Genomic DNA, 23,738 nt, shown 5'->3' on the forward strand with positions numbered 1-23,738 from the left:
TAACACCCTCCTGCTCTCTGGCCATCATTCCTGGGCTTTAGTCTGGATTTCTTAGATTGCTCAACCTAAGGGGGAAAGATTCAAGAGTGACCTGGTATGGGAGGAATGGGATGCACAGCAGGTTTAGAGCTCCCTCCAGCCCCTTGCTGCTAATTCTGGGACTGATTCTGTCTGCAATTTCCTTTATTCTGATTGATGTTTCCTTTGGAAATACTCATCTGGAAAAAATCACCACCTGGTACAGGTAATGGGCAGATATGTATGCTGGCCAAGGGCTTTGCAGGGGGGAGTGGGCATGGGGAGAGATGTTGTGTTTGCCATGCACACAGAGCAAAGAAAAAAGCAAAGCTGGACCAGTCACTGTGCAGAATTATCTGATATTGATTTTTACTGTTTTATATTACTTATATCCCTACTTGCTGTGTTGCCCCAAAGCCAACTCAAGGTACAGCCAGCCAGCCACAGTATCCAAGAGAGCATTTCCAACAACAGCAGCAAGGAGAAGATGAGTCAAAAACTGGAATGGTGCTGAGTAACAGACTTGTATGGAGAGCAGAGAAATGAAAAGTGAGCTCTGCATGTCCCACAGATGGTGTGTGAGGGAACAGCCACATGGAAATGAACCTTAAATTGAGGATGGAAATTCATGGTTTCAACTCTGTCTTCAGAGGCAGAAAATTGGAGGTGCATGTGATGCTTTCCCAGAAAACAACTGCCCTCTCTGATGGTGGCACTATAGTAAAACACAATCCTCCCAGCAGACCATGGGCAGCTGAGGATAAACCTTTTTTCTCCTCATCCAACATGATTATAGAATCACCCAGGCAGGAAAAGATCTCCAAGACCACCAAATCCAATCATTAACCTCATGGACCAGCGATCAGAGCCTCTGCTTTTTCCTCCCCTCTGCAACTTTGCTGTCACTGATGGTTTTGGAGCACAACAACCAACCAATATCAATAAACAAGTCATCCAGAATAATGAGAAAATACGCAATTATTTCAGTTCTGTTTGCAGTCAGAAACCAGACTCAAGCCCTTCAGCCAGGTGGTGCAGCCTAAAGCCTGCTCAGGGACCATCCTGGTGCCAGAGACTTGTTCTGGTGCTGCTGGTGCTGGTCTCCTCTCCAACGACCTACATTGAGAGATGCTCCCAGTTAATTTCTTTTCATGCCATGGTGATACTGCCTCAAAGAGCTGACTCATTACGCAGACAGGCCCTGGTGTGAGAAGCCACAGTGCCATGTAGAGTTCATGAAATGAGAATGAAGAGTACCTTGATAATGCCCTCTGTGTCACATTATCTCTGGTAACCATTAAAGATGTGCACAGACAAAACCACAGGTCCACTCTCAACTCATCAATTGGGTTTAAAAGGAATTTGGTAACAGCTCAGCTCCAAATAAATGGTAAGACAAATTGAGATGATGCTACAGGCATCTGAACAACTAACTTTATCTCATTACCTGCAACATATTGAGGAGCAGACTCCGGAATTTGGTTCCTTCCACCATGAAAAGGGCCATTTTGTCACAGAGCTTGGCTGCTGTGGAAGCAAAGCTGCGGTCTGTCACCGCTTTCTGATAGATGGTCTTGACTATCTCCCCCAGCATCTCCTCAGAGTTGGTGGAGTTCTGGGCCTCCTCCATGAAGGTGGTGAGCTTGGAGTCAACATCACTGCTGTTGTTCCTCATGCTGTTGAGAATTTCAATTAATTTGTCCATTTTATTCTTTTCAGGGTCGGTGGTTTCCACCGTGACTTCGTCCTGGTCCGTGAAAAGGGAAAGACAAGGCGTCTGTTACACAAGGAAAAAACAGATATTATCAGCCCATGTCCTTGCACAAACAGCAAAAGGGGAAGGGGATTGGGAGGACATAAATAAAAAGAGAAAAGAGAAAAGACAAAGCAATTTTTAGTGGCACAATGGTATAAACTCAGCATTGGAAAGCATAAGCGCATGCATCCTGCCCCAGAAATTTCCCCTTTCTTCATTTCCCACACCACTCAATCCCGAAGTCCTATCCCTCAGCTCAAGGAGAAGATGTCCTTGACGGTCCTGAGCCAGGATGCCAAAGTCTGATCACTTCTGACTGCCTTTGGCATCTTGGACCAGTTTCTGGTGTCCGTGACATCATTATAATGGACATTTTTTTGCTTCTCTTTAGAAAATGCACTGATGTTTGCAAAATCTTCAGACAACAATCTCATAAAAATGTATTTTATATATATATTTAATATAAAAGATATACATACAAATAGATATATCTATATAAAAATATATTTTTAACATACACTTCATGATGTAAATTGAGATCAAAAAGTCACATGGTCCCAGCATTCAAAAGACTCTTGACTTTTCCATCTCTTGCCTGTTACACTTTTCACTTCCCATCATTACCACAGAAATTATTACTTCTATTCAATATTTTAGTATGCATTTGCTCCTTTTTCCTCAGTATTAGGCATGCATCTTGCTTGTTCTCGTTTGCTATCTTCTACCCCTCCAAATCAATCTTATATAATACAGATCTGTAGGAAATCCAATCCCCAAGGGAGTTGTCCAAACCTCTCATCAAGACTCTGGTTATGTTGACAACACCCACCCAAGAGTGGGTGCTGATGAGATTTTTAGTCTTACAAGACTCTAAATTTCTGAGAATAGCACTAAATGAATACTCTGAAAGTCTCTACTTTACTCCCATTTCTTTAAAGTACACAAAAATAACTAACAAAATCTCTTACTCCCCCTCATGCCACATCTAGAAATAGTAAATGCTCATGCATTCAAAGGTATACATTTCCAGCATGCACTCCCATGGAATTGCCTATGTTCAGGTTATTTTTGCTCTATATTTTGGAAATCTCATTAGAGATAACACTATGGATGCTTTTTACAGTCTGACAGAAGAGTCTCAAGAGAAAGAATCTGAGTTTCACAGGGAGCAAATGGAGATATCATCTCCAAATTCCTCAGAAATCTGTGGCTGAATATTGTTTCCAAAAAGGATTTCTCCTCCGTCACTTGCGTGCAATACTTTTGTTATTGTTGGGTTGTTGGAAGGAAGGGGGGAGATAAGGGCATTTCAATTCATTGCAGAGATAAATGGATATCAGCTTTAAAGCAGCAGAGTCCAACTACAGTCAGAGATAAATGGATATCAGCTTTAAAGCAGTGGAGTCCAACTAGAGTTGAAGTTTGGGATTTAGCTCTGTAGTTTCAGAGACAAATGGCCATTTTTTACATGTTTTTTTGAAAAGTGACTGAGCTCTTCAGATCAGGAGGGAGCTCACGTGTGCACCAGCCTTCCCTTAATGAAAAGGGGAGAGCTCCCAGTCCATGGAGAGCTCAAGCTGGTAGCAGCCTCACCTAGAAGTCAAGCTCAGAGCCTCAATTCTTTCAATAAAAGGACTCCTGAAGAAGCACAAAGACACCTCAAGTGAATTGCTGACACTGGGGGATTAAAGTAAGCTGGAAGCATTGATGAAAACCTCCCTTGAGCTCACCCCACCCTTTGCATGGAGATCGGCCATCGGCCTGACCCTCAGAAAAAGTTAATCCAAGAAATAATACCTTTTCTTTTAGTCTCCTCCTCAGCCTGTCTTTAGAAGACTGAAGCAAATTGATCTTGGGTCTGTCCCCAGCACGCTCGTGGACACTGTCTTTCCGCTTGGTCTCGGGCTCGGGGATGCTCTGCTGGGATTGCTTCTCCACGGCCTCGGGGCCTCGGGGCGCCTCAGCAGGGACGTGCGCCGTGCACACGGAGCTGTCCTCGATTTTCAGATTCTCAGTCTCTTTGGCGTTTCTGTGCGTTTCTTTGTCGTTGGGAGAGTGCTTCTGGTTGTGGTGCCATCTCCGGTTCTGGCTGTAGCCGTGGTGGCCCGTCCTGCCCGAGGAGTGAGGGGCCTGGCCTCCTTGGTAGAGTTTCTGGTGGTCCCTGTTATGCTTGGTGCCACCCTGCTGATGATCCGTGTGCTGCTGAGACTTGTTCCCGCTGGGAAGTCTCTGCTGTCGTCTGGAAAGTCAAAGAAAGTCATTGAGAAGTTAGTTGGCCACAGGAAATAGAAAATTTTAACTCCTGTTAGCTGGAAACCAAAGAGGTTTTTTGGTTTGGTTGTTTAGTTTGTTTTTCATTTTGAAAACTGAATGACAGTGTATTAAAAAAAAAAGTGGAAGAAAGTCAAAGGAAGTTCACTCATTCCTTCATGGTTCTGTTGGGCCAACACATCTGTTCTACCAAACAGCTAGGCCCTAGGCAGGGGATGACAAATGGGGAGGCAATTTCTTGTCATGTAACAACTCATGCCTCTAAATTTCTTTCAGTGACAGTCATATTTCAGCTGAAAGTTTTTGTGAGGTTGGATAATGTGACTTTGTTCCCAAGAAAAATTCTCCCAGGTTTTTGCATTAAATTCTCTCAGGTTTCTGTGTTACTTCCACACTAACCAGGAAAAACAGCAGCAGCAAGTCAGTTAGGCAAGAAATACCAGATTTTTTTTTTTTCTTAAGGCTTTAGATCTCCTGATACACCTGGCCTACAGCATCACCTTCTTCTCTTGCCTACCAACATGGCACACTCCTGCTTGGGTTTGCAGTGAGCTAGTTTAAGTGTATCAGGGATTTCTAAGTGACAAAAAATAACTAAGAAGCAAGATACTAAGTAAACTGGTAATCTGCCCATACCAAATGGTTTTGTTTGCCCTTATTTTATACATATCTTTCAGCACTACTACACCAGGACGGGACACACGCATGGATGAAAAGAGGATCATACTTGGCTCTGGCATCATTGAGGGCATGGCATGCAGGACCACAACCTCCAGAGAGAGGCCTGCGTGTACAGAGCTCCAAATGGATAACACAGAAATACAACAGCCACAGAGAGGAGAAACTGCCCCCAAAGGGTTTACTCGAGAGACTACAACATCTCAGAAAGAGTGAGCAAACCCCTGAGTGCTGGCTGTAAGCGGTAGCTGAGATGGCAAATCCCCAAAAAAACAAGAGTTGAATGGAAGAAATGCTTTGGCAGTCTCAGGCATCTCGGATTTCCAAACAGGCTGCAGCGTGGCTGACCCCAGTGGAGAAGGCAGAGCCGGAATGCCCTCATCCAGGATGCACCTAAGATGGAGATGGTCTGGCACTGGCTGCCTTCTCCAGGGCTGGGTCTTAAGAACGGCCACCCTAGGCATGCTGGCATCCCCTGCCTGCTGCCTCTTTGATATTGGTCTTGGCTCTGAGAACCCGTGAGGTGTTTTAATGCTCAGCCTTTACAAGGCTGCTGGGAGCAGTGCTAGAGAGTTTCACATGACATCTCCTCACTATCAGCCCCAAAAGCAAGGAAACAACTTCGAGCCCTGTGGTAACCACTGTGGTTTGTCTCTGTATTAGTTCTGTAGCCATGATAAAACCCCTGGTCAGCCTCACTCCTTATCCCAAACCCCCACCCCAATCTGGATAAATAGCAGTGTTTGCTTTAAACCCATCCCACAGCAATCAGTTTTATTTTCATCACTGGCACTGCTCAGCTAAGGGAGCTCAGATGAAGGAAGCAACCATTCACAAATACATTTCAATGGTCAGCAGTCTCCAACCCTGCCTGCCAAAGCCATCTGCCCACGGAATCTGTATTCCTTGGCATCCCCAGGAGTCAAAACCTATTTTCTGAGGCCAACTGGCTTTTAACCATAATGAGTGAGGGCTCGTGTTTAACAAATGCAGGACGAAGAGGCTTGTTCATGGCACTGAAGGAATTTGTGTTTACTCTTAGAACACCAGATCCGGTTTTCTGAGATAGTCAGTGTGTGGCTTTTGATCTCTTTTTTTTTCTTTTTTTTTTTTCCTTGCAAACTGAATGGCAGAGAATTAAAAAAAAAAAGGAAAAAAAAAACCAAAATGGAGATGCGAAAAGCTTTCCTGTTTGCTGGAGCCTACAAGCATTTTATGAGTACAGATTCTCCACATCAAGTTTTCCTGGCATTTATTTGTTTCCTCTCAGTAATGCAATCACTTAAACCGCTTTGTAAAGAGCAGTGCTTATTAAAAGGGGAATGTCAAAATAAAAGTTAGTTAAAAACCTTATCTGGTACTAAGCTCTCACAGGCCCGAGTGTACAAGAGTTTTGCTTTCTGTGGTTTTGCTCTTCTCTCAGACATCTGAGTTTAACTGTTTGATTGCACTTCAAGTCTTGGCTTATAAGCCAGTCAGCTTGCTACTTTATTTAATTTGTAAATATTGCACAGAAATTACAGAAGTTGCACAAAGACATGGCTATAATTTCAGAAGCAAGGGAAAATTCCTGGAAATGAGTTGGGAACCAAACTTGGCCACAAATTTCTTCAAGACATGCACACAGAGACAATTTTTTTTCTAAAGACATATTACAAACCAAACCCTTAATGTTTAAAAGCTATGAATGAAAAAAAGGTTTAAGATTAAAAAAACACCTAGTTAAGCCAATGTGGAATGTGCAAAATTGTTCATTTTGGGGCTCTTGCAATATGACAGGGGAGAGCAGCAGCCCTGCCCCCTCCGCAGGATAGCTAAAAGTGATGTCCCTATGGCAAGGGGCAGAGCAAACACAGATGTAAGCTGTGCAGTCACTGGCCAAAGGGTGAAAACATCAGAGTTAAAAAAGTTTTGGGAAAAAAATTGCAAGAAATAAGAGGCAAAGGAAGGAGAATGGCAAACAAGGAGCAATGTCTGTGACTTGGCAGCAGTCAGGGGTCTAGACAATCATCCAGCATTCAGGCAAAGACTCGTGTGCTTTTATCTTCCCAACACCCCAGCAAAGAAGAAAGGCCAAGAAGAAATAGGATCTGCAGGGAAGAAGAGCCAAAAGCAGGGAGAAGAGGGCTCAGATCTTAAAACTTTCTTGACTGAACAGCATCGGAAAGCCTGGGAAGTTGGGACAACCCATACTGGCTCTGAAGGTGCTGGGGACAAAGAGAGCCCCAGGATAGGACAAAATGGGAATCCGGGTGTCCTGCCGCAATCCCATTGTGCGTTATTGGAAACAGCCTTGTGCTTGTTCAAAGGCTGTAGGTGCTCAGATGGCAGCTTAAGGTGACGTCCCAAGATGGTGCCTTGGGGTGATGTGCCAAGCCCATGGAAGCACCCAAATGCACCTCCCAACCCAGGCTTTTAGGTTTGAGATGCTGAAGGGAGGAAGAGGAAGCTTGAATCACATAGCAACACCTCCAAGTAAAGCAAGAATTCACCCCAGAAAACTGCTGCAGTTACTGGGAAATCCTTCCTCTGTCCCCCCTGCTTGTCCTTAGCCATAAGGATGCAGTGCCTTGTAGAGAACCATAATTCAGCTGCAAGAAAAAGTATCTGGGCAGTACAATGGTTTCTTATCTCTTGACTCCATTTAACATTAAATAACTATTTTCACTTCAAAGGCCAAATTCCAATTCAGTTCAAAACTCCCCCTGACTTCAGTGGGATTTGGCCATCAGACAAAATGGAAACTAAAGAGACATTGAGAGTTACAAAGAAATTGCAAAATCCTAAAAACCAAGGGGAGACAGTCAGGGCTGCCAAGCTGGAAATAGGATGGTATTGCTTCTGCTATTGTTTCTCCACCCATTTTTTAAAATTTAATTAACTAAATGAGATACCTTTCAACAGAATTTAGATCTGACAAATGTCTGTTCTGTTGGAGAAGCCTACGCAAACAAATCTAAGGCTTCAGCTGTCTCAGTGATTACCAGCCTACGTGCTCAGAAATACATGATTCCTGCAAGTTTTTACTACACAGTTTGCTCCCAAGGAAAGGAGCAGGAAGGCACAAGTCAGGGGAAAATAACTCTAGACACGTGGACAGCTGTGGTCTAAAACACAGTTGCTCTGTCCTGTCAGCCTTGCCCATATTCCCATGAGTGAGATGAATCTTTTGAGAGCCTCCACCATTTGTCTGGCATGTGGGAAGCTGGAGGACAATGTGGGCCTGCATTCTTCTGGTGGCTGCACAGAGATCTGGCTAAGCAATTCCTACAAACACTGGGAGGTGGTCCCATGATGGGCACCTGAGGGAGCTCAGGTGGCTCAGCCTGGAGAAAAGGAGGCTCAGAAGGGACCTTCTGGCTCTGACAGGAGGATGCTGACAGATGGGTGTCAGGCTTTTTTCTCAGGGAACAAGGGACATGACAAGAGGAAAAGGCCTCAAGCTGTGCCAGGTGATGTTTAGATTGGATACTGGGGCAATTCCTCAATTGAAAGCGCTGTCCAGCCCTGGCACAGCTGCCCAGGGCAGTGGTGGAGTCCCCATCACTAGAGAGGTTTAAAAGCTGTGTGGATGTGGTATCTGGGGACACGGCTCAGTGGTGGGCTGGACAGTGCTGAGAGAATGGTTGGACTTGATACTCAGAGAGATCTTTTCCCACTTAAACTGTTCTATACATTTCCAGTAGCACTTAAAGACACTTACTCCACAACACAGAGCACCCTGTATGGCCAAACAGACTGAAATCCCATCCTGGGACTGAGGGACCAGGTCTCTGCAAATGCTGGTTCCTGCCTTTGGAGAACCTGCCTAGATACTTGCCCTCAATCTCAGCCAACTTCCCCACGGCACAAACCCTCCAGGACACCATAAGCTCCTTGCAGAGCTGAAATTATGATTTAGTCCTGCTTTTGTGCAGAGCAGAATACCTGGTGGGCATGGCCAGGGCCATTCAGTAATTAACAGCTAAAATGGACTTGCAGACACTCAGACAACCTTCTCCACTCCTTGAATGCTTCCGGTGCTTGAAAGAGCACATTTCTCACTGCATTTGACAGACAGTAAGTTTCTCTTCACCCTTTTTTCTGCTTGGGCAGGGTCTCATCTCTGTGTGAGGATCAGGAATATAATGCTAAGTCTTGGAAGTATCTTGTGATCAGCTTTGTTATTAAAACACCTGCTACTAACTAGCAAAGGTTGTTGCAAAAGATGGATTAAGATTACAGAATCTTTGGCTTGGTTTGGAAGGGACCTTAAAGATCATTCCATTCCACCTCCCTGCCATGGGGAGGACACCTTCCACTACATCAGGGTGCCCCATCCAGCCTGCCCTGGAAGACTTCCAGGATCTGCAGGAATGGACTCTGTGGGACCTTCCATTCCCATAATGACCCCAGATCCCTCTTATCCATGACACCCCTAAAGGCTGGGGGAGCAGAGCATCCCCAAGGAACTCAGCAGCTTCTCCTGCAAATGGAGGACTGGTGGGGCTCACTGTGGGATGTCAGGCCACCCCTCTCATCTTCTTTCTGGAAATCTCAACACAATTTTCCATTGAAGGAGGGCAATTAAGAAAGGGACCCTCTTAGAATCACCACCAAAGAGTAAAATTCTCAATTTAGCATGTGGGTTATTTCTGGCTGTACTAGCTAGCTGCCTAGGAAACTCAGCCTGAAGAAGGAAAGGGCAGGAAAAAGCAAAATCCTCTGAAACAACCCCTGAACAAACTCATGTCTCCATGCCCAGTCTTTCTTAACTAAGCATATTCCAGCCAAACCACAAACAATTGGATTGGCATCCCAAAGCAGGCACTTGTGGAGAGATTTCGGCAGAAACATCCATCATCACTGGCTTTGAGCATGTAAGAGATGTTGTGGTCCAGACTGGAGAGACTGAAGGATCCCAGTTAGGACAAGATGGAATTTTATTGCATCTAAAACTACCAAGAGGTAAGTACCAAGTAGTCTGGGGAATATTGTTATTGATATAATGAGGAAAAAGGTCTGAATTTCTATTCTAGAGGCCTGACTTCCCCCAGAAGTACTCTTCAGCAAGCCTACCTCCATCAAAGGCACTCTGATGTTTCACATGAATGGATAATGATAACTCAGTACTGCTTCGGCAGCAGGGAGCATCACAGCCCAGCCCTGGCCCTATCCTTGCTATGGTTGAGAAGGGGAAACACTCGAATAAGCTTGATGGTTCCACACAATTTAATCAAAAACCTCAAAACCCCACAGAAAGCAATAACCACCAGCTCCAAGGATGAAGCACACAGAATTCGTGTTGTGTTTTCCCTTTGGCTTTCTCTCTCAAACTGGTTTCACTTGGCTCCAGTTTCATTTTTGTTTGCATTTTTCTCAGATGAGAAGGGAACAAGATGTCATGTTCACTCCTGAAAACAAAAATGAAATTATTCACACTTCTTTCATGCCTTTCTGTCACCAGGGGTAGAGACCACCCCAACTGCTAGACTGAGCCCACGTCATCTGGACAGACATGGCATCTTGGAAGTGTAGAAAGTCCACTTGTCAAAATGGTGGTGATCAAGATTTAAAACCATCTTTGAACAGCTGAGATGAAGTGCATACTTTAAGTCTTACACATATGCATCTTTACAAACATACAATGAATGCCAGCAGACAAGCACAGCCAACCAAAATAATGCTATGAGGGGAGAGATGTTTGTGATGAGGCTCAGAGTCTCTGCCTGGTGGGAAAAGCATTATGAAACACTCATGTGAGTCACCTACATGGGCAGAATGCTCTTTGCCACCACCTTGGTTCTGAGGTACAACCACTGCTGACTACCCTTCCTTTGGGATGGACATCACATCTGCCTTTGTTAGCTAGAGATGATTTTGTTTGGACCTCTAGAGCATGATTAAACTCACTATAAACCAACATGGTAGCACTGATTTTCACAATGATGGTTGTACAACACCAGCACAGGCTCCTCATAGACGGGTTGGTTGCCCTGCTCCCAGAAATGTTCAAGGCCAGGTTGCACAGGGCTCTGAGCAACCATGGTCTAGTGGAACATGTCCCTAACCATGGCAGGGGATGGGACTGGATGAACTTTAAAGGTCTCTTTGAACCTGAACTATTGTATTACTGTGATTCTGCTGCATCTTTACATCCAAAATTCCCACTGACTCACAAGGAAATGGATGAATGACCAACTTCTCCCACCCCACTCACAGGCCCACCAGCCTGCAGATTGTGTTGCAGGAGCAGAGACAGTGCTGCTGGGGTGAGGGGACATGGCACAACACCCCTTGGGATGGACTCAAAAGCACAGAAAAGCAAACCTCACCCCTGCTGAAGCCCAGGGACAGCCCTCACACTCTGCAATGCTTGGCTGCACAGGCTGCCTGAGTCAGCTATTTTCTTCCAAGCTTCATGGAAATGAATCTTCAGGAGGAATTTAAGGAGCTGTTTTGCAACACCAGCTTGGGAAAGATATCCTAAGTACAGATGGCATGTAAGATAGCTCTGAAACAGCTCTTTTAATGCTTTGCTGGATCTCCCACAAATCATGAGGGATGTCAAGATAGCGGCCTTTATTGCACAGAGTGGACAACTGGGTAGGAAGGCATCTCCTGGACTTCAAGGCTGACTGCTGTGACTGGTGTAGAAATCACTGCTGTGATTTCATGTAGAAATTGCTTGGAAATTACTCTCTTCATAAACTACATTACTTGGAATTACGTTGTTGGATTCTCAGAGTACTGCAAACAAGGTTGCAAAAATTACATAAAAACCATCGGAAAACACAGTGACAAGGAACTGAGTCCAGTTTAGACAAAACAGTTTAAATTAAGACACGACCACAGTACACAATGTTTCCCAAACACAAACGGATCCTGGACTACTGGTAAGAATGTGGCTTGAATGAATACGGAATCATCTTTTACTACTTGGCAATAAAAGAGCTTATACTTCAGACTCCAGGCTGCCTTCTTTAAAAATACACCCAGGCTGATCAGTTAACCCAAGATCTGATAATCCTCCAAGAGATATAAACTTTAAACCCACGCCAAGATGCACAGACACAGCCCACCACCATCCTCTGTGGTCTGTCCCCCAAGACACATCCTAAATAGTACAATGAGCCTCCACCTGCTGCCTTTGTGTTCAGCTGTCTTCCTTTAGACCCCTGTGCCTCTTTGACCTGCAGCAAGGAGACATCCTAGGGTTTTTTTTTTTTCCATATCCTATTTATACCAGTGCTTTCTAGTGAAGAAATAAATGTCTTTCCTGTAGGAGCTGAGGCAAGATTTGACAGGATCTCCTGACAGCTGTCCAGACATATGAGATGACCCAAAGTCAATGGCAAGCGATTACTTCCGACACAGGGACACATCAAGCCAAGCTGCAGAGATGCTTCAGACTTAGGTATGCCAGAATCCTTTATTAAACACATTAAACTAAATTATTTAAACAAGATGCATCAGCCTATAGCATTTAATGTAGAGATTTAGGAGCCAGGATTGATCCAGAAATTGATTTATTGCAATCCAGTGACAATCCTAAGCTGTTTCCTGAATGTTTACTTAACTCTGTTTCACTGTCAAAAAGGAGTTCATAGAATTATAGATGGTTTGAGATGGAAGGGGCCTTTTACAGGTCATTTAGCCAACCCCCTCTGCAATGAGCAGGGTCACCTTCAACAAGAGGAGTTCTCTGCTCCTGACCCCACTCCTGTGTCCTCTCTCATGCTGCCCCTAGCACTCCCACAGAATTGCTAAGCTGTGCCAGGGTCTGATTCACTCCCAAAACTTAATTTCTCTTGGATGAGTTTTCACTTGTCGGTTTGGACGGGAACACACTGCCTGGGGGAGGCACAGATCTGGGCCACCTTCTGCAGCTTGATGTCACGTAGCTGTTGGCCCTTGCTGCTTGGGGACTTGCACCCCCGGCTTTACCAGGAAATCAGGAAGATCCATAGCATCTGTACAATGCTGGGAATGGCTGGAGCAATGTTAGTTTAAACGAAAGAAAGAAGCCTGCTGTCCACTCGTGCCCTGGAGGCTGTCACGCTAAATAAAGACATTATCAGAGAAAAAGCAGAGACTCAGCGCCTTCATGCCTGTCAATGACCCTGACACCTTCTGAATCAATCTAGGAACTCTCTTTCCCACAGATGGTCCCTTGGAGACAGACTGCTGTGGCTGTAGTAGGAATAAATGGAAACAAAATAGTTAACAACCAAAAATAGAGCACAGTTACTTTTTTTTTTTTTTAATATGGGGATGAAAAATCCCTGGGTGATTTATGTGCCAGAAGAGATATTAGCTGCATATAATAGATGCAATATTTTTAATACTAATATTTTGGGCTGAGACAAGAGCCGGAATGGAAAGTATTTACAGTGCCTTGACTTCTTTATTTTGCAAACATCAGTTGCTAACTGGGGTCAGACAGAAATATTGTTCCTGCAACAAGAGCCCAAACAACTTAAGTTGGCAACTTCTTCACACACTAACCATGCCAGGAGGCCCTGCAGAGCTTCAGCTTCTTGCTACCTCCCAGGTCCCCGGGACCAACGTCCCCAGCTTGGGCTTGCAAGGAGAAGAAGTGGGTGGAAGATGCTCTTTTGCTGAGAGGGTGGCTACTTGCCCTGGTCAAAAACTGGAAGTCACCAAACCATGCAAGCACACCACTGAAGTGCTGCTGGGTTTCTTCAAATTAATTTCATTGAAGGACATCGTATGAGACAGTGGGTGCCATAAAGCCTGTAATTTATACCCACTGAAAGTACCAACCTGTGCCTACCCTTACCTCTGAGCTCAGTTGCCAGATACTTTGGGGAGGAACTTGGCAGCTTTGGGTGCTCACTCCAACGCAGTGGCACATTTATACTTGAGGATGGAAAGCACGAGAAAGAAACAAGTTATTTCACCTCATATTCACTCCAGCAAGCCAGCTGCTGACAACACCTCCACAAACTCATGCTGAAACACAAGGTGTAGATGGATAAATCCATTTCCAGTGCTGAGGAGCCGTGCCGGAAACACTCCACCAAAGAGAAAGCCATTTGAATAACAGATCGGTTTCCTAGTGCAGAGGAACCTGCTGCTATATTTCCTTCCCTCAATTCTGGCTGGCTGACACAGCATCACGTAGTCAGCCGTGTTTTGCACTGTGTGACACTGAGAGAGAAGCCCTGCAGGGCCTGCCCATGGGTGGCAGGGCTCACTCACAGGAGGATCTGATGGCCACTGTAAGGTCTGCAGTAGGGGAAGGTCCAGCTACAGACTCTTTCCACCTTTCCACTTCAGTTTCCTCCCAGCTGAAGGGCAGATGCTGAGAGCAGTCCTTTGCCAAAAGACACCTTGAGGCTGGTGAAACACTGATGAGGTGTTTTGTTGTCCATCTCTCTGTCTGTCTGCCCTGGGGATGGCTCGTGCGTTCTTTCTCTGTGACCTGTCCTATACCCCATGCCTGCACCACAATGAAGACCTTCCTCAAAAAAATAAATAACACCATCAGCTACCAAAGCAACACCAATACAAGCAATATCAAAGACATGGACCTGCTGAATTGAGTCTAGAAGAGGCCATGGAGATGCTCTGAGGGCTGGAGCCCCTCTGCTCTGGAGAAAGGTTAGGGAAACTGGGTATGTTCACCTCGAGAAAAGAGGCTTAAGGGAGAACTCACTGCTGACTTCCAGTACTTAAAGAGTGCTTATAAAAACAAGAGAGTGACTTTTTACACAGACTTTTTACACAGGTAGGAATAGGATAAGGGGGAATGGATTTAAACTTAAAAAGGTGAGATTTAGATCAGATGTTAGGAAGAAATTATTTCTGTGAGGGTGAGGAAGGCCCAGCACAAGTTTCCCAGAGAAGCTGTGGCTGCCCCTGGACCTCTGGAAGTGTCCAAGGCCAGGCTGGATGGGGCTTGGAGAAACCTGGGTAGGGGAAGGTGTCCTTGCCCATGGCAGGGGGTGGAACAGGATGATCTTTAAAGCCCCTCCCAGATGAAACTCTTCTAGGACTCTTTGAAGATGACAAAGGTGTTCCAGGAGGAGGACCAAAAATTGCTCAGAGAGCTCTGGATCATCTCTCTTATGAGGAAAGGCTTAGAGAGTTGGGGAAGGCTCTGTAGAGACTTTCTTGCAGCCATTCACTACTCACAAGGGAAAGAAAACTTAAGATCATCAAGTCAAACCATTAAGAAGGAGAGAGCACTGCTGGAAAGAAGCATTACATGTTCCTCTCACCCTCCTCCTGGTGCCCACTGCTGGTCACCAAGCCAGGTGGCCCTGCGTGACCCATCACACCTCTCTCTCCTCTTGCCCTTAGGGCCCTCCAGTCCAGCTCCAGCACACCAGCAGCACATCTAACAGCAAGTTAAGGACTCTGCTGATGCAGGATGGCATGGCAAACACAAGATAAGGGAGTGATGTCCCAGCTGAAAGGCACAGCCAGTGGCACACGCAGACAATACGTCCGCCTGCTCACGCGCTGTAATTCATTAGGTCACAGTAACAGAATCACCCAGCTGAGCCCTGCTAGGAACAAACTGCTCGGTTGGTATTGTGTTCTGGGGACCTGCAGCCCTGAGAATTAATTTAGTGCAATAACACCCAGTGATGTTGCAGAAAATCAAACCAAAATGATGATCTGTCTCTAAACTACCTTCTGCCAGCCCCTCAGCTGTGGCCCTGCCATCACCAGCTCTGCTCAGGCAGGCAGGGCAAGCACCCACAGCTGGGATTGCCACAAGTATGAACACTAATTTCCTTGAGGAGACTTATCACAAAGGACCAGCACTACATTAAGGAGCTCTTAATCTTGTTCTAGAGGAGGCTCAGCTTCAGCTAGTGCAGCTTTTTTAGTCAAGTAGTTTAGTTTTAGGTAGTACTGTGAGAAGCAGGGAGTTGGACTTGATGATCCTTACGGGATCCCTCTATTTTGACATATTCAATGATTAGGACAAGAGGGTTTAATTTTAAATTAAAGAAGATGATATTCAAATTAGGTATTAGAAAGAAATTATTGACTGTGAGGGTGGGCAGGCCCTGGCACAGGGTGCCCAGAGAAGCTGTGCCTGTCCCTGGATCCCTGGAAGTGCCCAGGGCCAGGCTGGATGGCGCTTGGAGCACCCTGGGATAGTGGAAGATGTTCCTGCCCATGGAAGGGGGTTGTAATGAGGTGATTTTCAAGGTTCCTTCCAACCCAAACAATTCTGTGATTCCTTTTGGATATGCACCCTTTATTACATTTGTTCCTGAAAACATGACCTGTCCTTCATCACTGGTTCAAAGCTTCTAAATATTAGGCAGAACTGCACCTATTATTTTAACATCTCTGCTTAGGTGCTTTCAGCTGCTTAGAAGACTTTCTTGCATCGTTACATTCTAAACACTATGGTGTATCTAGATGCTAGTGTTGCTGTGCTATTTTCCATTGCAGGCAAGTACACCACCAGACTTACTTTTGTCCTTAAAAAGAAAAGAAAATATCACTCCTGCATTTGCTTCTCTTGGAGAAGAGGCAGCTTTTCACAGCTACCACTATGCTGGCTCAACTCCCCATCAGCCTGCTCAGCACAGATGGCCTGTGACACCCCTCTTGAGGTTGGGGTGTTCCCTCTGCACCCCCAAAGTCCACTCCAGTAAGCCTCATCAGCTCCCAGGAGGACATGGAGAAGACAGGAGCATAAGGATGAGGATAAACCCCTGACTTCCAGATGCTGCTTCAAGGGTTCAGACCCACATGCTGTTAAATCTAATTAATTTGATTTGGAAATCCTACTGAGAAGGAAAGGAGTGTTTCAACTTCTTCAGTGCCTTCCCTTCCTCTCTCTTTCTTCTGTTCCAACAGAAGTTCAGCAATGCGCTGCAAATAATTTAGCTCAGTGCTAATTTTCAGAGAGCAACCAGTTCATCTCAAGGATTTCAAATTTTCCAGCTAGGAATGCCTCTTCACCCTAAAATAAAGGCTTGATATTGTTGTTTTTAATAAACATCCTCTCCTCTTACTGCAAAGCCCTCAGCAAATGGCCCTGAAAGAACAAAAGACATTTCTGTATTGTTTTAAGTTCTCTTCCTTTCTGAAAAACCTCAATTAAATTGGTGAAAAAGCTACTATACTCTGTAATTATGAACTCATTTCTATTCACTTGCTCAGCAGGAGAGCTTTGTCCTGTTGACCTCTGGGAATGGGTTTCTAAGGCTCTTCCAAAATTTCACAGTCTTAAAACCAACACATTCATGCCAGCCATAAAACATGTTCACCTCTGCCTTCACCCAATATAACTTGAAATCTTCCAACCCAGGGTGAGAGCCACTCCTGTGACTATTTTATTTGTGAGAGGAGCCTTAGTGCTGGCCATGAATGGACTGGCTCTGGAAATAGTGCAACCCTTTCAAGACAGCATGAAAACTGCAGGAATTTGGGTTGTCAGCTGATTGTAAAGAGTTTTCAAACAAATACCTTGCATGTCACATTCCTGAGGGATGGCTGGGATACTCTTTATCTTTCCAGAACAAGAACTACCTGGCCTGAAGAGCGTGCATCCCAACCTCTTGACTTGCCAATGGGATGTTTGTGGGAAGAAGTGTGGAGACTTATTCTGGTTAAGTTCCACTGGGGAAAAAGTTTTTTGAGACAAAATGCTGGGACGGCTTGGTTATGTGTATCTTTAAATTCTCAGCAAGATTAAGGAAAGGAAAGCAGAGGGGAAGCCATTTCTTTATAAGAAAGGAAACAGCAGAAAAGATGATGCCTGAGAACACAGAATTAGGTACAAATGAATGCAGAGGAGCAGATTTTCACACAAAATGAATTAATAATGTCTTTCAAACACAAGCTAGAAAAGTAGCTTTAAAGTAATCACAAACCACACTGCCTTAGAGCCAGTTACCAATCCTCCCATGATTTCATGTGTCCATAACACACCTCAGAATATACATTAATTTTGTCTTTACACTTAGGACCAAATCTAAGGGAGCACGAAAACATCCACAACACAGCTTAGGCACAGCTCATCAATCAATTTCCCCAAATCCCATCAACTCCAAGGGCTTGGGTCAGCTTATATTTTGCCTGAAATGCACAAAAAGCACCCCAGCCATGCACCCCCTGATAACTACCCCAGGGGTCTCCTCAGACCCCTCCAGTTAAGCCTGTTTCTACCTTAGGACATACCAGATGAATCAACTGGACATCCACCCACCAGCTCTCAACCAGAAGAAAGAAGATGCTACCTCTTCTGGAAGAAGGTGCAAATTGATAATTGATGTGACAATGAGCTAGGGGTTGTAGCCTTTAAGGGGTTCAGTGCTACACCTTTCCACTTGTGACAACAGTTCTGCTGACACCTGTTTGTGAAAAAAACAAGGGCAAGAAAAGGCTACTCCTCACCTCACTCAGGCTGCTGAGAGAGCAGTGACTGGTGTTCAATCTTGTCAGCAGCACCAAGCCACTTGGGCTGGTAGGTCTCAGAAGTGTCACCAGTGCCTCTCTCCTATCTCATCTGTCTCTTTTTAATTCACTGTATGTTTTGTGATTGATGTGTTGAGTTAGATTTGGTCTCAAAAGAGGTAAGAAAAAGAACAAGTGTGCAGGTACTTCACATATAACTTCGGGCTTGGGTTGGAAGGGACCTTACAGATCATCCCATTCCACATCTTGCCAGGGAAGCCCATCCAACCTGGCCATGGACATTTCCAGGGCACACACAGCTTCTCTGGCAGCCTATGACAGGGTCTCACCACCCTCACTGGGAACAATTCCTTCCCAACAGCCCATCCAACCCTGCCCTCTGCCAGTGTGAACTCATTCCTCTCTGTCCTACCACTACATGCCCTTCTAATGAAAGGCTCAATCCCAATTGACACTGGGATGCCCAGTCTCGAGTGTCTGTTCTTGCTGAAGAAAGCCCAGAAAAAAATCTTTGTCCCAGCACTCCCTCCAGTGTGAGGTGTTTTGGCTCAACTCGTCCCACCTCTCTTTGTTTTTCAGACTTCCTTGGTTCTGGTCAACATAGGAAGGCAAAATAAAGCAAGGAAATATGTTCTCTATAAGATGAACAGGCTAATTTTTCTTATGTGGGGGTGAAGCATCCTCCAAACTTCATTGAACACATCCCCTCTGAGCACAATGGGAAGTTGGGCCTCCAGTTCATATCTGGTCAATGTAGTCATGGACACACGCAGTGGGATCCAGCAGGCAGTGACACTGGAGATGCCTTACAGCATCTTGTTTGGCTTCCAGCCATTTTGGTGCTAGTATAAGGTCTGGTGTCTCACAGCTCCTTGCGTGGAGTTTGAGACAACCTGAAATAGCATGGAGGTGAAGCCCAGCAATCCAATAAAGGTGAACACTGAATGAGGTCTCCTATGTTCCCTGCAAAGCCTTGGATTTAAGAGTGGCTTCTCTCCTAATCTTCTCCAGAGTTGTAGAGCCACCATAAGCTCCTGCTCCCACTTCGAAATGCTTAGAAAAATTACAGAATCACACAATGGTTTGGGTCAGGAGGGGCTTTTCGAGATCACATTTTTCCATCACTGCCATGGGCAGGGACACTTTCCACCAGACCAGGCTGCTCCAAGCCTGTCCTGGAACACTTGCGAAGAGCCATCAGTAACAACAACTCATTGACCTCCAGACCAGCCCCTGATACCACACATATCTTTCTAGGTAAAAAGATACCTAGAAAATACAGAATTTTCATAAAAACCACCTCCACCATAGCCTCCACCACAGTCACAAGCTGAACTTTTGGATTTTTTTTGCTGGAGCAATTATTTTGCTTTTGGTGAAGCAACATCATAAGACCCTGAGCCTGTGCATCAGGCCATATGTTTCTATAGAGGTTTCATAGTAGTAAAATGCTTTGCTGGTGGTACATAAAGTCTTTCAAGCAGTGGCAGAGATGGATAAAAACAACCTGCAAAAGCCTCCTGATGCCATAAAGTCTATTTGTGGCTTGGCTATTTGGGTTAAATTTAGTCTGCGGGACAGGGGTCACTTCAGTCACCAAGACTGTGAAGAAAAAAAAGGATATAAAAGGTCTTGTGTTTTAGAGTTTTTATGTAATGACAAAGCCACCCTCAACAGAGAGGTGGCAACCCTGCAGCTGGGAAATGCACCTGGCTTGCTCCTGCCACTACCTCCTGGCATTAGAAAAAAAGAAACAATGAAAGGAAAGGATAAAATTTGCTTAGATGGTTATCTTCTAACCCTTCTGCATGGGTCTTTAGCTCAGAACCCAAGGAGGACAGATCAGATATGGAGAACAGCAGTGGACATGCATTCCCTGATGTCCTGGTCACGAGCACCATGCCCTGTTGAACTCACAAAGGCTTATCTTGCCATTAGTGTCAAGCCCAAAGAGCTCTCTGACTTTTACAGAAGTGCTTTGTCCTTGCATATGCATAAAATGCAGAATCCCTTTGGCTGTTGCCAGTATCAGGAAAGGAGCTGTGAGCACAGCACCCCTTCTGTGGTGTGCTCTGCCAGCAGGATGGTGGCCACACCACCTGCTCTTGGGGGTGAGACATGGCTGGGCATATTTTCACTGATGCCACCAAACGTGTAAGGCCTCAGTGCTGCCCAGAACACCAGAAACGAGAGCAGATGGGTGAAGAACCTCTACTCAGCCTGCCACAGCTTGAGAAATGAGTGACAGGCAAAACAAATTCCCCAGTGGATGCTAAATACCAACTGCTCCACCTCACTGCTCCCGGTGTTTTACATGGACCACTCGGATGATGGGAGGACCCTATGTGTGCAGCTCTGAGGATGGTGGTGGGGTAGGTGAGTCACTCTAAGTTGGCCCAGGACTGATGCTAGATATAAATTTGGCTGAACTTCAGATGGCTTTTGCAGAGCTGTTGAATCATCTGTGCCCTGTAGGTACCAGGGCTCAGATTACTGAACAGGGATATCACAGAATGTTAGAATGGATTCAGCTGGAAGAGATCTTAAAGCTCATCTTGCTCCATCCCTGCCATGGGCAGGGGCACCTCCCACCGTCCCAGGTTGTTCCAAGCTCCATCCAACCTGGCCTTGAACACTTCCAGGGATGGAACAACCACAGCTGCTCTGGGCACCCTGTGCCAGGCCCTACCCACCATCACAGTCAAGAATTCCTTCTCAATACCCAATCTAACCCTGCCCTTTGGCAGTTTAAAGCCACTGCCCTTTGCCATGCTGTGTCCTGCTCACTGAACCATGGTTAAAGGCAGCAAAAGGTGTTGAGGGAGCCAAAGACCCTCCAGACCTCACCTCCAAGTGCTCTCTCCTGACAAGAAACTGCAGTGCTGCCCAGCAGCTCCTCCCACGGCTGAGTCACACCATCTGCATGTCCATTGGGTGTCAGGAGGTGGGTTTTTGATGATTTGAGGATTACGCCTTCAATGGTGAGCCCAGTGCAGGCTTTGTTCTCAACAACTTCCACCCCCCAGGAGGGGAGTCTCTGTGCTGTGATCCCTGGCACAGCCTTCTCCTCAACTCCTGGAAGGAAGGGCAGTGGGGCAGGGTGATGCCACCACGTCTGGCAGAGGTGGATGTGCAGGTCCAAAGTGCTCCTGGCTTGACCCTTCCTGATACCATCTCTGCCCTGCTCCATCATCACCTTACCTAAAGAGCAGCTGCTGGACCAACCAGATCCAACTGACAACAGGTCCTACCCAACAGCCTCATGAGAGGGCATGGGAATAACTACAAACACAGGGGGGAATGACTTTGTGCTTCTGCAACTCCATCCAGTTCCCTCCATCTGTTATGCCCTTGGTGTCAATCAGACCTTCCTCTGACTTCCAGTCTTAGTTAAATGTCCAGTTTTATCCACTTGCTGCTCACAGCAGCATTTTTCTTCAGCACAAGCTGCCCTTCTGCCCCTGCATCTTTAACCCCTGAGTACCTTGAGAGCATCTGCATCCTCCCCCAGCCTCTGCCAGGCAAGGCTGAACCAGTTGACATGTATGAAGCAGCATTTCCTTCTCTGACTTCTCAAGTTTATTTATCCTTCACTTCCCTGGGTGAATCTGGATCTTCTTATTAACAAACAGAAGGAAAAAAAAAAAAAAAAGGAGAAAACTTTTGCTTTCCATTTTATCTCATCCTAAATCCCCCTTGCTCAGGGCTCCATCTCACTCCAGCACCACATGGTCCTGCAACTCCCACCCGAGCCTGTATCTTGCCCCTGGATGAGGAGATCTTGCCCTTGAAGGAGCAAGCTGGGTCATGATGATTCCTGTGGTGTTTTACAACAGGGTGAAGCAGTAGAGTGCCTTTATGGTGTTTTGAAAGGAAATTGTACAGGAACAATGTCCCGAGCAGTGTGGCTATTGAAAACCCTTCACAAAAGGAGTTTGTCACAAGAGGAAAAGCAGCTTAATCAGTCAAACTAATCACTGTAGGTGGTTGAGTGTCCCTGAGGATCTGTAAAATTAAATATAATGGGAAAAGAAGTATATCACAGTTTGCCTACGCTCCTCAGTGGAGCCGCCAGCGGATATGGGACGTTCCCTGCCTGGCCCTGAGCCCACCATGACCATCCTTTGGGCTGTCCCTAGGCAGAACCACCTCCCTGGAAGCCCCAGGCCAGGGCCACACGGCTGGGCTAGGATGAGCCCCAGGAGGTTTCTCCGCAGTGTAGGTCCTGACTGGGGAGTTGGGACAGGGATGCCCACTCGGTGAGCTCACCCCAGATAACCCAGTGTGTGGCGTGGGCGTCAGCAGGAGGGTCATGGTGCTTACACAACCCTCCTGCTCCAGGAAGAGGAAACCCTGACAGCCACCCGGGGCTCTCCAGGGAAGGAGGATATTTCTGCCTCCCTCAGCTCTGAATCTAATTAAATCCAGAAAACACATACACACAGAAAAAAATAATCCAGACTGTTTTTTCCTGATCATTTAAGTGCAAAGCCAAGTTAATGCAAGGAAGTAAATAAAGTGAGACAATGCTAGAGAAAACTTGGGGACATTTCTGTAATTCTGTTCTTGAAATCTTTAAGTACTTGTGGCATGCTAAAAGGAGATGGGGAGAACTCCTGAACCTCCTTGCTCCCAACCCTTCCCTCCATGTATGAGCCAGGAGCATCTGTGCAGCCTTCTGCTGTAGCTCCCCACACAGGGGCTTTATGTAGGATGGACTTCACAGGTGCAGAAACACCCCTCTTAAAATCTCATCCAACAGCAGAAGGAGGAGATGACACAAAGCTCAGTCACAGCTAGAGGTGATGGTCCTTCACCTGAGGCTGGCTGTGGTCCCCAGCAATCCTGGCTGGGACAAGCATGGCAGCCCTTCATGGCTTTGGTCACCTCAAATCATGAAGACACACCAGCTGCACAGAAGCACAAGAGATTCCCACTTTTTCTACTGAAATAAGGCATTCAGGGGCCTTTTGCAAAGAGAAGATGGATTCATCTTGGGCTTTTACTCCATCCTCTCCAGGACATGGGGTTCTTCTCTCTGCCATGCTTTCCTGTTCTTGCCTCCAGACAAGGACAACCAAAAGAGCATCTGTGCACACCCAAGAATTTGCTTTTTCTAAGCTGTTCAGCCTGATCTGCCTTTTGAATCCAATAAGACGTTGGATCAATGTGATTTCAAGGGTGCAAACTTTTTAAGACTTCCCCAACAACCCTTTTCGTGGTTGTCAGGAAAACTTCCTCAAGTGACACAGAACCATTTCAGTACTGTTAACCAGAAGACCAAGAAGTAGGTACAACTCCACCTGTCCTATTGAAATTCCATATATTTCAACTCCATATATTCCCTGTAAAGCCTTTCAGAACATGCAAGGTTTTTTATCATTCCTACAAGGCTGGGGCAAGCTTCTGTCCATGTATTTCCATGCATTTCCAGGCCAAAGAATTTGGCCAGCTGGACTCGCCATCCCAAACACATCACACCAGGAGGCCAGGGGAATTAGAGCAACCCTGGGCAACACAAAGTCAGCTTGTAATGCTTAAAAAATAGGGGTTTGGGAGCTTTTTGAAAAACAAGGGGCTAAACTCAGAGCCCACCTGCCCAAGCAAATCACATCCCACA

General features: G+C 45.8%; 1 protein-coding gene across 3 annotated transcripts in view; it reads right to left on the reverse strand.

Annotated features, from left to right (window-relative positions):
- CTIF (cap binding complex dependent translation initiation factor) overlaps positions 1-23,738 on the reverse strand; it is a 148,108-nt gene that overhangs the window by 39,368 nt on the left and 85,002 nt on the right. For 2 of the 3 annotated variants that reach the window (XM_021535535.2, XM_021535537.2), the window contains exons 8-9: positions 3,572-4,013; positions 1,466-1,795 (exon numbers count right to left, since the gene is read on the reverse strand). In XM_021535535.2, the coding sequence (XP_021391210.2) occupies positions 1,466-1,795; positions 3,572-4,013 (772 nt within the window). The remainder of the gene's footprint in view (positions 1-1,465; positions 1,796-3,571; positions 4,014-23,738) is intronic. The other variant, XM_021535536.2, reaches the window with a different exon arrangement.

Source organism: Lonchura striata, chromosome Z (assembly GCF_046129695.1).
Source record: "Lonchura striata isolate bLonStr1 chromosome Z, bLonStr1.mat, whole genome shotgun sequence".
Taxonomy (NCBI): domain Eukaryota; kingdom Metazoa; phylum Chordata; class Aves; order Passeriformes; family Estrildidae; genus Lonchura; species Lonchura striata.